This window comes from Callorhinus ursinus, unplaced genomic scaffold (assembly GCF_003265705.2).
Source record: "Callorhinus ursinus isolate GAN/ISIS: 27379988/994484 unplaced genomic scaffold, GSC_fseal_2.0 scaffold12, whole genome shotgun sequence".
NCBI classification, from domain to species: Eukaryota; Metazoa; Chordata; class Mammalia; order Carnivora; family Otariidae; genus Callorhinus; species Callorhinus ursinus.
The window spans coordinates 5,939,394-5,958,092 of NW_027397074.1; the positions used below are offsets into that span (position 1 = coordinate 5,939,394).

Here is an 18,699-nt window from a genome sequence, read left to right on the forward strand (position 1 = left end):
TTAGTTACCATGAGCTGCTGTCGAAACTAGGTTTGTGTCAACTAATCAAACTGTTAGAACCGAATACATCTGCTCAAGCTAGCCCATTGAATCCAGAACCTCTGGTAAATATACCCATATCAGTGGATTCAGTCACATCTGAAAGTCTGTTTTTTCTTCCTTAGTCAAGCAACCTCAAAATCTGTCTCCACATGTCTTCCCCAGCTTTCTACTGATAAAAATTAGCAAATTTGTGTAAAGGCTTCTCCTCCAATTTGACTTCATAATTGACATGAGAGCATGCCCTGGTTACAGGTCTGGAGAGGCCAAGGAGTGGGATGAAGGAGCCTAAGGGACAATTAAGATCTCTCTCTCTCAGAAAAGAAAGCAACACTGTCTTCCAGCAGGATGAGCCTTCTCCATGTGGGGGAGGGAGGGACCACTTCAAGGAGCAAAGGAGGCTCAGTCACATTTGGGAGTTCAGGGGACTGAGTTCTCCAAAGTAAACCCAATTTTCCTCATTTCTAGTCTCACTTCCAACTCCTCCCAATCAATAAACAAAAGAAACCTGGCACAGATATGATTCAGTAGACATTGCATTTTGGCAAGACCCAGAATGAAATGAGTTTGGATTCAGCCATCTCTGCCTGTTACCTCTGGGGAGAGGGAGGAGATTGGAACTGAAGGTGGTTTGCAAAGGGTAATTAGTCTAATTGCAATGTTTTTAAATTAAAGCATTCATGGATTTTGTATGATTAAAACTAATTTCAAAATTACAATACGGTATAAGAAGTATGAAAAAGAATCTTTTTTCTTTAGGAACACAGTCAGATAGACCAATCACTGCTCTGGTACTGCCACACCCCTCTGCATGACATGTATCCAGAGGCATGTTCCCAGAACTCCTTCTAAAAGCTTGCCAGTGTATGTACCCAATCCATAGCATATCTGATCCTCTCTTGCCATTTCCTCCTGGCTTCAACCCCTTCTCACCTGTATTCACAATCTCCCAAATCCTCCGATTTGACGGTATCTGCTTCTTCCCCAGTTATAACTCTAGCTTCTTCACACTACAGCTCTTTATCTATGGTAACATACTCATGAACCATTTTGAAGAACAACACTGTCTCAAATTGGCTCTACAGCCTAGCCAAAGAGACTGATTTCAAGGTAGAACCCTTGTTGAATAACGTAATGTACAATAAGGAATATATAGGATGGTATAGGACCCAAGAAGAGAGGTACCAACCCCCTCCTAATGTTATCAGAACAGATTGCCCAAAAGAGATAACTATTTAGGATGATGATGATGATGATGATGATGATGATGATGATTATACACACACACACACACACACACACACACACACACACGTTCTAGGTGTTTCATATATGTTATCTCATTTAATCTTCTCAATAACTCTTATCAGGCAGATTCTTTTTCCACCCCCAGGCAGATTCTACTGTTATCCATTTTGTAACTGAAAGAACCAAGGGACAGTGAGATTAAGTGACTTTGCTTGTGATCACACCGCTTACAAAGGGTGGAGCTGAAATTCAAATCTAGCAAGACCAGCTCCTGAGTCCCTGCTCTGATTCATGAGTGATAAGACAAATCTCAGCAGGGGTTGAGGATGGCATTCTATCTAGACCAAGGGAACACTATACACAAAATAGCGAAAAACTCAGAGAACATGGGGATTGTTTGAGAACAACAAGGAATTCAGTATGGCAGGAGTATGTGTGGTGGCAGAAAAGGATAGTGAAAGGGGTGGCAGAGACCAATCCATGAAGGGGCTTATTTGCTGGATTTTTATACAATAGGAAATGAGGGGTTGCTGGAATAATACAATCAGAATTGTATTTCTGAATAGTCCCTCTGACAGTGAAATGGAGGGTGTTTTGGAACAGATTGAAACTGGGGGCATGGGTTACTCCGAGAAAGCGTTTGCATTATCCAAAGGAGTTGATAGGGGCTGAGCCAAAGGAGCAACATTAATGATGGAAAAAGATGGAGCTGAATGTTGCAAAAGGAAACTGAAACTTTTGTATTTCCAATGTGTCAACAGTATTCTGGAGGGAAATAAGATAATGGTGTTCCTGTATTTGCCTCTGTCTTCCTGTTAACGAAATAGAACTCATTAAAATCTTTATGGAGTCAAAGGTAAAGCCTAATTAGGTAAACACTATGCAACTTTTCAGACAAGAGTAAATATATAAATATTATTTTACAAACAGTATTATTTAAGGTTTCCACATTGCAGAAATAGAGGTGAAGATTAAATCTTTTATTTTACAGGGTTGTTAAAGACATAAACCTATTTATACATAAAAGAAAATAAGAATTCTAAACAAAAGCTTATCATGACTTTAACCATCACTTTAACTTTTAAAAACTTTCCTTGAGCAGCCATTCAAAAGTAAGGACCAACAAATTTTGTTACCAGGATATCTTTCATGCTTCATATATTTAAGCTCTTTATTTTACTGGACAGATGTGTCATTAGTTCATTTGAAACATTACTGCTTATAAGAAAAATGTGATCTTTCTTCTCAGCAATGAGTGAATTAGTTTCACTTGGAATTTCTAAGGACTAATTTTAGTCAATATTTTCAAAGAATGATAAAGCTTAGAAATAAAGTCTTAATTAAGATAAATATTAGCCTTTAAAATGGAACCAAGACTGAAATATTTGTTAATAATCAATCCACATTTATGAACATTAGCATATATTAGTGAATAGTTAAGGCAAAAGACTCCCAGATATAATCTGTTTCCATCAACATGTTAAAGATATCAAAGTATAAAATATATTTTATAAATGACATGAAATGATTTCAAAAAGAAATTTCTATGTCACAGAAATTTTTATTAGGAAAGTACCATAAAAGTATAATCGAAAATAAAATTTGATCCTTTGAAATAAGGTAGAAAGATAAAAGGACAAGCTTTTGAATATTTACATGGGTTAATCAATTATTTGCCAAATCTCCTGAAATGATACCTCGTTCCCATTAAGTCAGTGGACACTCACTATATGAGCTCTTTTTCTTTAGAACTGTTATTTCATGAAGAGTCCATTTTTTTCTTTTTTTCATTGTGTGAGAAATAGAAGTTTGAGGGGATAAGATCCTGCCTGACGAGTCCATTTTTGATCACAGAAATTTACTGAAACCTACACATATATTAATAATTACATATAGTAAATGAAAATCCTCTTATCTGAAATAAATACACTGTATATCGAAATCTTCGTAATCTTTTTTTAAAAGAAAAGAGAGAGAAATGAAGAGTAAATCGGTTACATTTACATCTATTAAACTATTGAGTAGATATGAATCTTTTGAAATCTATAATGATATTTTACATTTTGGTCATCATAATTCTATCTGCATTTCTCTTGCTTTAACATTTTAATAGTGTTCGTAATAACCTAATTTTTATCATGCGTACCTGAGAACTTTGTATGTCATATATTTTTTAAAGAATATCTTGCTTCTTTTTGGTTAGATTTTTCTATAAAGGGCAATATTTGAAAAAGTTAATTTGTTACCTAAAGCAACTATCCTCCTTAATCATTTTCAAAGGAGTAAAGTTGTATCTTCATGAGTTTATTTTGAAAACTTGGTTACTGTAGTAGAAACAAACTAGAAATTAAAGATTAAATATATTCCTATGGCTCACATTATTTTATTCAAATTTTATTCTAGAGTATTTTTTTAAATGTTCAACAGAATACTACTGTTCTCTCTGAAATGATCCCTTTTTACAGTGATGAAATTTAACACACTACTTTTTATAATGTTTTAAAAATGATACCCACACTCCAGAATTAGTGAATTATAAAAGTGTCAGATATTTTAATTTGGTTAAAAAAATAAACACCTGTATTTAAAGCTTTAAAAAAAATAAGCAATACACCAGTTAGGATTGAAATACATAATATTTGAACTACTATATATTTCAAAATTCATACGTCCTATAAAACTTAGCTTTCTATGAAGTGAATCACTTAATGAAATTATTGCTTTGGATATAAATGCTTCGGCCTTCAGAGTATTCTAGTCTATAAATAAATGCTTTATTCCCCACCCACACCTATCCTTCCAAAAGAAAGCCTACTAGTAGTCACGCACAGTAGTGAGCAATCTTAAAAACTATTGTGCATACAGAGCAAAGGAAGCTAATTTTTATATTAAAGCAGTTTTCACCATGCAACACCTAAATAGTTATTAACTGTGAATTAATTACCTTGAAATCATGGTCTTTAAGGTTGAATTTTCTGAATGCTTTTAGGAGTGACATTATGCTATCACTTTTAAAATATTTTAAATGACAAATATGTTACATTTCACAAATAGTACCTGAACAGGTTTAATTCTATATATTTCCCTTCATCTGAGAACTAAAATGCTGTAGGGTCTTCCTGAACCAAAGTAAATGCCATAAATTGAGAAAGTTTATCTCAGAATGAGGATTAGGGTATTCAGAGACAAAGAAATATCCAATAACTGAGGACAGCCTGAAAAGAGTGATCTACCATTAACTGTTTTTAAGTCACAATAAAAATTCAGATTACTTGTGTAAAAATCCAGCTTGCTAAATAAACAATGATTTCATAATTATAGTGAGTAATACAAGTAAATAGAAAACTTTTAATTATAGAAGTTAAGAAAATCATAAATCTACTTGTGTAATTCTCAATAATCCCACTTGCTTTGCAAGTATTCATTTGGATAACAGTAACAAAGAACTCCTTTAAAATGTATATTTTTTCAGCTTTATTTCAAATGCTGTGTAGCATAAGAACCCACTGCTTAGAGATAAATTTTTAGTCACAGAAAAGGAGTATGAAACATATTCCAAAGTGCTAAAGGAATTAATTGCCCTATTAGGTAATGAATACTCAGAGGAATGAGCATTAGTGATTTATGGCTTAAAGTGCTTGGGTCTAATCATCATTTTGGCCTCTTTGAGGGAGGACTTGTAGCCACCAGGCTGTGCCTCGCTTATCCCAGGCCAGGTGCCCCAGAAAATCCCATTACGGACACCTCTGTATTTTTGGTGATAATATTTGCCATTTAAGTTTGCAGAAAGGCATGCATCAAACCACCAGCCTGAACTGTAATAGAGCCCACAGTTCCCAGAGGGATATCGATCATTGTCCCTATCTGGGGTGGTGAAGAACTTCAGATCATGGTTGTAATGTTTACTGAAATGTAAGGCATCTCCAGCTGTGCCATTATAGTTACCGATGTGTAAACGGTATCTGAGAAACTCACTGGCCACATAAAACTGATCATACAAGGCATAGAGTTTGACACCGTTAAAGTCTTCAAGATCTATTCTTAGAATCATTTCCTTACTCTTGGTCAAAAGATGAATTTTATCGTTCCCCAGCCAAAATTCTCTTCTGAGGTTTCCAAAGCCTACTTTGTAGTCTCGCCACATTCTGGTGAAGTTGGTGCTTCCGTCGAGACGGGCTTGCAGCACTGTCCAGCCTCCCCCCATGGTCTCCATGTCACAGAAAACTTCGAAGCTACTATTTTTGGGATCTGGTGTAACTCTGTAGATCTCACTGCTTCTTTGGCCTATTGTGTAGTAGTCAGAGCAATCTTTATATATCAGATGTTGCACTGAAGGGGCAAGAAGAGAAAGGCATTGGATTCTGTTAATAAAAACTGTGCATCTTAAAAATTCTTTATATTTACAAAAGCAGTTTGATAATTCAGTCGAAGGTGTTAATGAAACCCTGCTCTGCAAAACTCACTTGAGCCTGTTTAGCAAATGTTTGTTAAGGCCTCAGAATAAGAACTTGGTGCTATAAAAGCAGACAAGGCTCTCCAACATGACTCTTGGTTGGTAATCATAGTGATAATGTTCACAACGAACAACAATGAGACCCCCATCAATAAAGTAGTTTTAGTAGTTTAGTTAATATTTAGTGAGTGCTACTTATGTGTTCTAGGCATTCTGCCAAAGACTTAACATTTTCACACTTACTCTGCACATTGACCTTATGATGTAGGTATTACTTCCAATCTGTAGGTGAGGATATTTAAGCTCAAAGAGAATCAGTGGCTTGCCCAAGTTCACAGAAGCATCAAGTGGCAGAGCCAGGACCCATACTGAGATCTGGCTGGCTGTAAAGGTTATTCTTGTTACTACATTCCTTGGTCCTAAAGGTCAGATGCTTCCAACTTCCCAGAACTGCATTCCACATATACAGAAAAAGCACAAGTTTCTATGTCCTTTCACCTCAAGGGGTTGATACCCTCCTCTCTCATAAAGTTTTATAGGATATATTCCAAATGATGTGTTAAAATTCTAACGTACATAATTGATCATAAATTCACATTTGTTTTCCTTGCTTGACAACTAAATGAAGAAGATCGAGTAAAAAAAAAGATTTTTAAAAATAATATACCAGTATTCTTATTCTGAATTTATTATCTGGAAAGTATTTAGCCAGTGTTTCATATGTTTGGTTTCTAGAAAGAAACAACAGGTGGTTATGTCCAGGGCAAGTATAATAATCAGTTAACATGGTTCTGTAGGAATCAAATACAGATACTTACTCTCAAATATTTCTTATAAAGATCTGGGCCAGATAAGGTAAATTTAATATGAGCTACTCAGAGGCACAAAAAATCTATTCATGTGTGTTTAGAACTCACAGTATTCCAATATTTCCCCCAAACTTTCAGTACAAAGATAGATGGTAGAAAATTGTGCATATCATTATAAGTTGCCATGCAGCATCAAATCTAATGTGTGCCCAGAGATGGCACTAAGACGTGAGCCTCTGCCTTGCAGTGCAGGATACATTCAGATACAGGCTGCCAAAAGTATTAGCAACAGTGGTCCTTGAAAGCCCTTCCTACCTTCAGATCCCTGGCAGATCCCCTAGGGATGGAGCACACATGAGGTGCTTGTTCCAAATGAATGTGACCTCTGTCCCAGGCATCATGTCCCTCCAAACTCACACTCATGGTAAGTGGAGGTCTTAATGCAGAGATGGCTTTCCAAAGTGTAGCAAGACCATCAGGAGCAGTGTCCCAGGAACTCAGGTACAAAGGCAGCATTTGGAAGAACCAGTGCCACAGCTAGAAGTTTGTGGGCATCATGGTAGTAGTTAAGTAGTTAAGTTAAGAAGTAGTAGTTAAGTCTGTGGTCTTCTGGTATGCCAAAACTCTCCCCTTAAAATGTTTTTGGACCACTCGAAGCAAAAAGTTCTGCACACACATGAAGCCATATAGATGCTTTTATTCCATCTATAAAATCTCCTGTTTTCACTAGGTATTTGGGGTTACCAACTGTAGATAAGCAAAAATCTTTCAAAGATTCCTTGTGGCCACATGAGAAGGAGCAGTCAGCCAACCACAGGAAACTTGATTCCCAATGAACAAAGCATAACTGGAAATATTGCCTTATCTCTATTGTTTTCAAACATTTCAGTGAAGAGATAAGTTAAATGCACTGAAACATTAAGAACTAATATCTCTCTACTCCAGTTTTTGTGCAGCTCTGGCATTAGCAAATAAGCTCCTTGAAATTGGAAGTGCTTTCACAGGATACAGAACTAATTATGATTTTTGTAATTAAGTCTTATATAATTTCTGTGGCCACATTTGCAAAGATATTAGCTTTTCCTCTACTACCTTGATGACTAAAAGGCTTACTTATTTCCTCCGTCATGTATTTAACTTATTTGGTCAGGTTAATGTTTACTATCTAGTTGTATAATAGTCATGAACAACTGGTAAGAATACATTGTACATACCTGGACGTGACTGTATTTGTTCTTGAATGGGACACTTAGACGAACACTTGCCATCCAAACTATTGACAACTGAAGTTAGATTTGCCACTTTGCTATCAACATAATTTTCTATGTTGTTCATATTTACAAGATTGAGCTTCTCCAGGCGACCCTGAAGCAGGTCGATCTCCTCCTTTGCATTCTTTAGGTCAGAGGACAGCTTGTTCACCTCACTCTCTAATTCTCGAACTCTGTTGTCATCGGCTTCTCCCTGGGATCCCGGGCTAGGTGACAGCAGTCCATTTCTGCCTGGGTCCCGGCTGTCGTCAGCTTGCAATTTGCAGTCCTGGCAAGATTTCTTCAGGCTATTTACCATTTCCTTGAGGTTCTGGACTTCCTTGAACACCTCCTCGATCCTGCCAAACTGCCTGGGGAGCTGAATCGTCAACGGGGGCAGGCTCACCTGGTAGGGGCATTGGCCGCCCTCGTCGCATTTCCCTCTGCTTTCTAGTCGCACCGGGCAGGCATCCCTGGCCGTTTCATCTTTAATTTCCTCCGTTTCATTGTTTGCCACAACCAACAAGCTGTAAGCAGCAAGGACAGCCGAGCTCAGCCAGCACAAGCTGGCTGGCTTCATGTTGGTGGCAGCGCTCACCCCAGGAGAGAGCGTGCGGGGCCGGCGCCGTTTGAAGAGCCGCAGCTGCCTGCCTGAGTCAGGCGTTCTGTTCTGTGTTCTCAGAAAAGGGCGGGAGCGCTTGCATCACCACTTTCAGAAACACAGAGGAAGAGGAGCCTGTACTCTTTACACGCCACTTGCCAAGACCTGGTATTGATTCTCAGAAGAATACGCATCAGAATTACCGTAGTTGATTGGATGCGCATATCCTCACGTTTCACTTTTATCATTTAGTTTCTAAAGCACACAGACACACACAAATCTTGGATTTCACAATAATTACCCTCGAAACCAATTGTACTTCATGCCATCGGGGGAAACAAGCTTTTAAAGATAAGAACTAATGTGCTAGTTATCCAGAAGGAAGAACAGAAAGTTTACAAAAATGGAAATGGTCTTTTTTTTTTTCCTTTTTAGAATGGGGTCTGAGGATTCTGTAAAGTTTTCATGTTGGACTTTCAGGTGAAAACTTAAGCACTTGAAATTTAGAAATAGGCCAAGAAGTGCAGCTTTCTGACTCATGCCATGCACTTTTGTTTCATCTATTTGAAAAAGGGAAGAAAACTGGTAGAGAGAAAGGGGTTGATTTCCATTCCTCTGGCCCTAGCACAGTGCAGAGCAAATGTCTGTATGACAAAAACACATTTAAAAGTACGTCATTGCCTTTCGCCAAAACCAGCAGCCTTTTCCTTCGCCTTCACCATTTTTGTGATTGTGAGGTCGGTCGCGTCCTACAGTTGCCCACGACTGCATCTTTGAACTTCCCCGGCTCTGTTCTGAGTTCCCTCCTGTTCCCAGCATCTTCGCCTTCCCTTCCCACTGGCAACCCCGTGTCCCCGCTCTCTGCCTCCCACGGTGGGTCCCTCTGCCACTAGCTCGTCTCTGCCTTGCCCAAACACATGTCAGCACTCATGCCTTTTCAAACTTTTCTTGGTTTAAACCTTTTTGTGCCGTTTTCAACCTTTTCTCCTCAAAAGCTGAGGGGTCGGAAGGCAGAACAGCTTCAACTGGAGAAACAACTTGCTTTTAATTTGTTTTGCATCTTGGCATCTCATATCAGGTTTTTTATTTTAAAGAGGATTTTTTCTGGCTTTAAAAATAATATCAAAATAATTGATATAGATAAAAACCCAAATTCTTTATTGTATTACTCAAGGTACTCTATAATCTGTCTCCTATTTATTTCTTTAAATTGATGTCTTGTGACTTTTCCATATACCCCCTTCATTCCAACCAGGTACCCTATTCACCCTAACTCTTCATGTTCTCTAAATGTGTCAGGCTCGCTCTACACTTTGACAATTGTATTTTTTCCTGAATACTTGGAAGAACTGGCTTCCACCCCTGGATCTACCTCTTATTGGCGGTATAGATCATTACCTTTACTGAGCCTTGGTTCCTATAGCTGTGAAGGGGGTATCTGGCTATTCTTCCCTCATACGAGAATGATAATTATAAAAACTTTTGAGTGAAGTGTGTACCAAATGTGGTGTTATAAGTGTAACATTCTTTCTCAACAAGTTTATCAAACACATTCTGCACACGTTTTGCCTCATTTTCCTCCATCTTCTTCCAGCTTTTTAAAAAATGAAGTTTGTTTTCTCTTCATTCCATTCAGTGCAAACCAATTTAGACAAACTCTTTTAACTTTTTGACTAAAAATATCTAATTAACCTTTTAATTTCATTTTCTCTCCTCACTTGCTTTTAAGCTGTGACACTCTCCTGTTTTGAGGGGAGAAATAGATGAATGAATAGATCATTTTAAAAGAAAGAGAATGATGATAATATAGGTAATACATAAAAATACTTTATAAAGTAAAAATATATAGGAATAATATTTAGTTTAAGGTACATTACTAAATGCCCTTAAGTGGCTAGGGTACAATCTATGTATTTAGCCAGTTATTTATTAAGGACCTTCTATATATATTGAGCACTATGATAGATCATTTCTAAAATGCATGCCATGGCCTCATTCATTCATTCATTTATTCATTCATCCACCATCCCTCCATCCCTCCTTCCATCATATATTAACTGAGCATCCTTTACATGCAAGACACTATTCAGGCACTAGGCTACACTAGTGAACAAATCAAACAAAAATCCCTGTTTCCTCCTTAGGCAGGGCTGTTGAGGACCTTGTATTTTCTTCACTCTGGACTTTGAAGTAAATCATAAGCACATTTAAAAGTTTCTGAATCTAACAAAAGTGCAGCTTTTGTTTCATCTCTTTGAATCAAGGATTTGCTTTTCCAAGCACTACTGCTGAGTCTTGGACCTTGCACCCCCACCTAGCCAAGGGCCAGTGGTATGGTTCCACCTAAAAAGCGTGGATGTGCTATAGGAACTGGCTCCTGTCCCTTGAGGATCCATAGAAAATTCCCCAAATAAGGGTAGAGAACTGCTTTGTTAGTTCTCAATGACACTGGCAGGTGATCCTCTGGGTTCTTTTGTTTGTTTTTTGTTTCTGGGTTCTTAATTTAAAAAATCACTGGTCACTTCCTGCAGGCAGGCCACAACATGAAAGAGGTTCAACCTGACTAATGAGTTTATAACCAGAGAGGGGCCAGAGAGGGTGTGCTACAATTATTCGAGAAGCTTTCACCAATACTATGTCACTACATCCTCCCATCTCTACAGTTACCATGTGCACTTGCAGATGAGCAAAGAAAGGGCTCAAAGCATTAAATACTTACCTGTTTTACAGGTTTTTTTAAAAAAGATTTTATTTATCTGACAGAGAGAGACACAGCGAGAGAGGGAACACAAGCAGGGGGAGTGGGAAAGGGAGAAGCAGGCTTCCCACTGAGTGGGGAGTGGATGTGGGGCTCGATCCCAGGACCCTGGGATCATGACCTGAGCAGAAGGCAGATGCTTAACGACTGAGCCACCCAGGCGCCCCTGTTTTATAGTCTTTAAGAGACAGAGTTGGAATTTGAACCTGGATCTGACTTCAAAGTTCATGTCTTTTCTCCCATGCCACACTGCCACGTAGGGAGAAAGATAACACTGGAGAGGTATATTCGTACCATGTTGTGGAGAACCTGGTGCTTAATCACTGCTTAGATCAATGGGGAGCCACTGAAGGTTTTTGAGCAAGGGAATAATATAATCAGTTAAGCACTTTAAAGAAATTAATCTATCAATGAAATTCTCGAGGCCCTGGAAAGGGAAAGATCAGGCAAGGAGAGCAGTGTAGAGGCCGTTTAGACAGTCCAAGTTTTTGTTTCCCAGAGTGTGTTTCCTGGAACATGAGTAGCTAGATGCTGATGAATAGAGTTGCAGGACAAGCGGATCTGAGAAATATCAGTCATATGCTAAAGTGTGTTATGGCTGGCCAAGAGGAAAGTGATGGTTGCTGCATTTTTCAAATGTTAGTTAGCAGTAGGAATCTTCCCCCGCCAGCCCAGGACCATTTTTAGGAATGGATCTTCTACTAGAAACCAATAGGAAATGGGAGTCCTAGGTGAGAGGTACTAGTGTGATGGCAGGAGGGGTGGTAAAGTGTTTGCAGACATTATTACCAAGGAGTGACAGGAGCCATGAGATCTGATCACTGATCAGAAATGGAGGGAAATGGAGAACTATGAAATATGACCCTGGTTGACTTTAAGTAATGTGGCAATGAGAGTAAGGAGTGAGCCACAGGTTGGGAAGAGTGTAGAAGTATCAGTTCTGAATACACTGACAAGCCGTTAAATAGGAGTATCTACCGAACAGTTGGACATCTAGAAATGAAATCCTCAGGATATGTGCGGACATCAACTTGAAACCACAGGACCCAAGAGGATGGCCAAAGAAACAGGACAAGGACCAGAAGAGTGCAGTGTCATGAAGACTAGGGGAGAAGGTTTCAAGCAGGCAGCTGTCAGATAATCACAAATTTGAAGAGCTTTTTGTCCTCAATGCCTGTGGAATTCCCATCATCTGACCTTCACGTTTTCCCTCCTCCCTTTTGCTGGAAAGTCTTTCTGGATTTTCTCATTTCCAGTCTGCCCAGACTTGAGTATCATCCTCTGACTCTTCATGGCAGCGTCAGAATCTTCCCTTCTTCCCCACATCTGCCTTCAACCCAGAGCTGACACGTTATGCCCATTTACAGATTTGTTTTTCAGATCCAAACAAATTATTTAGCACCAACATCTGGTGGAATTTCCATAAGCCACATGTGAAAATTAATTGTATCAGTCTATAGTCACAACATATTCAGACTTCTTTATTGTTTTCTTATTCAAAGTATATTCAAGGGAGGATCTGCATTTACTGTATTTGGGTCAGATTTCAAAAGTAAACTTCCATTTCCTCTAATGCCATTTTTTTTAAAGGAAACACTTTATGTCTCTATTTGTACCAAAGGAAGTCAATATGACAATCATTTATAGCATTGAGATATTTTCACTGATTGTACATGTATTAACATATTTTAGTTTCTGATTTATTAGATTCCAGAGCATTTGATTATACTTTAGGGAATATGTCCTTTTAGGATAATAAAGAATTTAAAACATTCACTTTTTAAACTACATGATTTGAAATGTCAACAGCAAATAATGTTTATTTTAATATTCCTTAGCGGTCTTAGTCCTTGTTCATCATAAATTTGAAAAAGAACTTTAAACAATACCCTGATTTCAGCAACCCACAGAGAGATCAAGAATTGCCTGATCTGGGTTAAAACTAGAATAATGGTTGATAGTTTCTTTGAGCTGTCTTGCAATTACCTCACTAGCATAGATGCAGACTAGAAATCCCTCTAGTATGGACCTACTATTAAAGATCCATTTTGTGAATCCTTAAGGGTTGTGGTTCAAAAGAAGTATAGGGCAGAAACATCCAAGGCTCCACTTTTTATGAGACTACAGAATATATAGTTATTTGACATGCTAGTGGGCCCAGATCTTCAGTGGGGTAACTCAGGGCTCCTCAGCTAAAATTTTATGAAACTGGGATATCCCATGGGAGTCTTGAGATGTCCATCAGTCATTATCTATCAACAGAATCTCTTTTTACCATGTACCCTACACCAAGCCAGGGATCATGAAGGATCCAAGAGATCCATGGGTCATGACATCTAATTTTGCTGTCATCTAATTTCCAGAGACTTAGAAAACTTCATATAACGAATGTTGGAGAAACAAAATCTATTTATTTTTATTTATCAAAAATTGATCTTATTTCTTTTTATATTCCTGAAACAAAACAAACAATAAAAACATAGTAAAGAAATCGTGAAAATCAAATTGTGTCTTTCTTTTTGTTTCAGATCATGGCTTTCTGCACCTTCTCTTTGTCTCTCATTGTTTCTGGTAGTTATTTCCTATAAGATCACTACAAACCCTGAATTAGCGAATACTGAACCATTGATCCCAGGGGACATACTGGGTTAGGTTTCTGTGAGCCTCTGGTCATATTTTTGTCAACTGATCAATACATAACCTTGTTTTAAATGGGTTTCTGTTTAAAAACATCTTATTCTATATTGTTGACTCATTCACATGGAACTCATGGCCAAGATAACTATAATTCACGCCTGAAGGGATCTTACCTAACACAAGTATTTTCTCCATAAGGTGACTCACAACTTTCTTGTACTTAGGAACACCAGGCAGCCCTTCAGCACTAAGCTCAGGGGCCCTTTTCAACAGTGAAATCACCAACAAAAGGCACAAAACTGTGGAAAATATGACCCTTAGACCACAGAAATGATACTTGTTTACAGTATGAGAGCTGAAGCAAGACAGCAGAGTGTTGCCTTCTTTGAGCTCACCTGCACGTTGGGCAACTCAAAATGTTCACCATTCTAGGGATGTCTACAAATCCCCAAAGCCTGCCAGTATTATCTTGGGGTTACAAACAAATTTTAATGAGCAAATGAATTTGCAAACACACAGTCCATGAATAATGAGGACTGAATGTATACTATTACAAAATCCATGGCTTTAAATTCTTGAAAATATCTGTTCATTCATTCTAAGTTGAGATGGTTAATTTGGTTTTACCTGTTTCAGCACTTGCTTTCCTTGGGGTATTGGTTTATTTGGCATTTTAAAATAATATATAAATATAAATTTATATTATGTATAACATATTACATGTAGATACATTATATGCTATATAATGTATTCTATATGTCATATATGTTACAATGTATAAGTTAAGTCATACAACTTAGCTAAAGGATTTACTTTAATATTTCAGTTCATTCATCAGAATAGTATGCATCTTAAAGAATTATTATGGAAAAGTGGAAAATATTAAACTAATTCCATGCTAACTGGATGATTTCATGCTGAATGCATATCTTTTAAAAGCCTGTCTTTACTCTGAGACTCGTTTTTAAAAAGACTCAAGTTTATTTTATGAAATACATATGACAGCATGTGAACTCTCAATAAAGGTTAACTTAAAGGTGATTTCCACTGTGCTGGTAAGTAAAGAAAATTTATGAAATGGATTACATTTAGTAAATAGTAAACATTGAAACACACTGCTTAGATCTTCCTGGTTCTTAGGAAATCTTTTTAAGCATTTACAGGGTAGCATTCTGAGGCACAGCATTATCTTATTTAGTTTATTTCTTTTTCTGCTTCTAGTTTGATAATATCTATGATTTGAGTCATTTCCTGTTCTTTTCAGTGAAAATCTTTCAGGGTAGAAGAAACTACTTCATGATCATTATCTACAGATGTAAAACTGCTGGCTCCTTATTTTGTTTATTTTTAAGTATCCACTATTATTGATCACAGCTTTCCTCATACAAAGTTATTTTGATTATGTGTGCATGTACCAATGATTTGGCATGTCTTTGACAAAAGTTTATCTGCAACAATTGCTGCTTCACAAAAAGAAGAGGAGACAGACACAAAAGTTTTGTCAGTCACATGTAAATATAAATTTAAACTAAATCTTCCTTCATTACTGTGATCATCTCAAAAATAACATGACATGATACATTGAAAAGAGCCTTAGGATGATAGTCTTGGAACTCATGTTCTTAGTGAGGAAACCTCTACTTTCTTGCCACTTAGGTTGGCTTTAATTTCCATATCTGTAATATGAGAAAGTTAAGTTAGAGATCACTAAGTCTCCTTTCAGCTGTAACGGTTTATGATTCTAAATGTTATTCATTAGAAGCCACGTAAGAGCAAAGCAAAGCATCAAAATGTAAAAAAAAAAAAAAAAAAGTACAGACTATCCTTTAATTAAATCATTAATTCCAATGGAAAACTATAAAGATCTACTTTGTTTTAGCTATTCATCTGGTCAGTGAATACTTATTTTGCATTTATTGAACCGTGCTCTGTACTGGCCCTGGGGGTAACAAGGGTAAAAAAACAGACACTTTCCTCACTTGGTGGAGCTTTAATTTGTAGAGAAACATGTTCCAAGCCTGAGCTAGCCTTGGGCAGGGGCGATATGTTTGGCCTTAGGGCACACAAAGCCCTCTTCTGAACCCATTTCCCTCCCACTATACCATGGCGTTGGCCTCTCCTTTTGCTACTCTTGAAATGGCCACTTTTCAAGTCATTTTTTTCCAAATTAGACCACAAAGGTTGTATAGTGGCTGTAAATAATCACTTCTACTTGGGAGATATGCTGTCTGGGTAGAGAAGAGAACTTCCCGTTTCTCTCCTTTATTAGGCTTGTTTCTTTGCTTCTTAACCTATCCCTAACAACCACCACTCCAAGATCTTCATTTACAAAGCTGAAAAAGCATTTAGAACAAAAGGGATTTTAAAAAGAAAACCTTATCCCATACAAATGGCATATGTAGCTTCCCTAGGTCTAAAACTTACTTAATGAGTGTAGGGTTTATCAATTCAGCAAATTATAAATTCTGCAGAATGCACAGAATAAAGACATCGCTGTAGTATTGAAAATATAAAAACACAAGAGTAAATATATTAACACGTTCTGCTTTTTACATTGGCTCCTTTCCTATTTTTCCCCTCCTTTTTATATCTTGCTTCTGTAGAGTGAAGCAGTGGGGGTAAGGAGGGAGAAGCAGCATATGCATTGGGGAATTTTACTTTTCTCCTTTCTAAGGCAGGCACCAGAAGGGGAGCTTGGCCTGACGTGGAGAATCTAGGCCAAGTTTAAGTTGCTCTTCCTCATTGCTCCACAAATAGCTAACATCTGCTGCTTATTATGTGCCCATCTTCTATAATTTTTCCCTTTAATTCCCACCCAAACATAGAAGACAAATATAGTGGAATGAAGTGGAGCCCTGAGAAGGAGTTTGGTGGGGTAAAGACAAAAAGACAAAGAAACAAAGAAAAAAGACTGGGGGGGAGGGGAGGAGAGCAAAACTGAATCATGGTAGGAGCTGTACCGAGATCTTTTATTTAATGAAGATATTAAATCCATATGTAAAGCTAATTTTATAGGATTTTTTTTTTCTGGAATGGATACTGAGAACAAAGTTATAGGATATGATTGGAATCAGAGCATCAGGGCATCAAAGATAAACGCCTTCCCCATCATTTCAACAGTGGCCTTAGTTGTGTCCACAGGTGCTTCAGATTATATTATCATATTGCCCATCCGCAAAGTTAAATAAACTTTTAGGACATACAAGTTCCAAACAGCTTAACTTTACAAACAGTGTGAACTTTTAGCCAGCATATCTGATTTCCAAATGTTTAAAGGAGTTTTGTTGTGGAACTATTCGCTTTCCTAACAACTCAATTCCTTGTAATTCCTTGAGTTTTCATGTTTTGAAACACCAGTACTACAGCAAATAGCAAAAGGACGTTGTCAAGGGGAAGGTGAATATACTAAACATATATTCCAGTCATTGATATACAATATTTAGAACAGGGCACCTGGGTGGCTCACTCGGTTAAGCATCTACCTCTGGCTCGGGTCATGATTCCAGGGTCCTGGGATCGAGCCCCGCATCGGGCTCCCTGCTCAGCAGGGGAATCTTCCTCTCCCTCTGCCCCTGCTCATGCTCTCTCTCACCCACTCTCTCTCTCAAATAAATAAAATCTTAAAAAATAAAATATTTAGAACAAATAGTGTTTAGAGTTTACTAAAGGAACTTTAATATTAAACAGTTATTGCAAGCTTTTCAGGGTGCCACAAAACCTCAGGAAATGATGTTTCATGTTATCAAGACCAACCCATTCATTTTACAGATGAGTGAACAGGTCTAGGAAAAGCTAAATGATCTGTGCAACCCTGACCAAGGCTGCTCAGGTCTTCCAGTTTCCAAGCTAGCTTTTCTAGCTAATTCTGGATTGATCTGTATAGTACTCTTAATTTGTTGCTAGACTACAGAAAAATTCCACCAAAATATAGTTTACCCATATTAAAACTTTCCTAATACAATGCTTTTGGGATTTTAGAAAGAATACAGTTTCTTCAGGTCTTTCAAAATAATTGGGAGTTCCCAAACGTGCTATGTTCACATGCCTTGTTGTACATGAAAATGATTCAGACAATTTCTCCAATATATACTAATCTGTATCCATAATTTTTTCCCATTTGTCTTCCTGGCTATGATTGTTTGTGTTGTCTGGCTTAGAGTATAAATTCTTAAAATAATGATTTTTTATTTTTTAAAGATTTTATTTATTTATTTGACAGAGAGAGAGCGCGAGCGAGAGCAGGAACACAAGCAGGGGGAGTGGGAGGAGAAACAGGCTTCCTGCCGAGCAGGGAGCCCGACGTGGGGCTCCCATCCCAGGATCCTGGCATCATGACCCAAGCTGAAGGCAGACGCTTAACAACTGAGCCACCCAGGCGTCCCAAAATAATTATTTTAAAAAAGACATCTTTTGCCCCACCCTGCCCAGAGCTGCATTCTAGAAGGCATGTGACCAATTTTTTTAATCCCTTTCCTGAAAACTTTTTTTAAAGATTTTATTTATTTATTTGAGAGAGAGAATGAGATAGAGCATGAGAGGGGTGAGGGTCCGAGGGAGAAGCAGACTCCCCGCTGAGCAGGGAGCCCGAGGAGGGACTCGATCCCGAGACTCCAGGATCATGACCTGAGCTGAAGGCAGTCGCTTAGCCAATTGAGCCACCCAGGCACCCGAAAAATTTTTTCTTCTGATTATAAATGAAATACTTGCTCAATGTAAAAAAGATTAGAAAATACAGAAATACATATGAAAACTAATCCTTTTTTTATTATCATGGTAAAATATCCATAACATTAAATTCACCATTTTAACCATTTTTAAGCGTACATTCAGGGGCATTAAATACATTCACATTGTTGTACAACCATCACCACCATCTGTCTCTACAACTTTTTCATCACCCTCTA

At 37.7% G+C, this 18,699-nt stretch overlaps 2 protein-coding genes across 4 annotated transcripts in view; one reads left to right on the forward strand and one right to left on the reverse strand.

Moving 5' to 3' along the window:
• Positions 1–18,699, forward strand: part of CCDC146 (coiled-coil domain containing 146) — a 123,804-nt gene that overhangs the window by 39,356 nt on the left and 65,749 nt on the right. The gene's annotated exons all lie outside the window — the stretch shown is intronic.
• On the reverse strand, positions 3,817–8,524 carry FGL2 (fibrinogen like 2). Its single transcript, XM_025872764.2, has 2 exons — positions 7,764–8,524; positions 3,817–5,616 (listed from the first exon to the last, which is right to left on the reverse strand). The coding sequence occupies exons 1-2, from the start codon at positions 8,377–8,379 to the stop codon at positions 4,910–4,912; spliced, it is 1,323 nt and encodes a 440-aa protein (XP_025728549.1). The 5' UTR covers positions 8,380–8,524; the 3' UTR covers positions 3,817–4,909.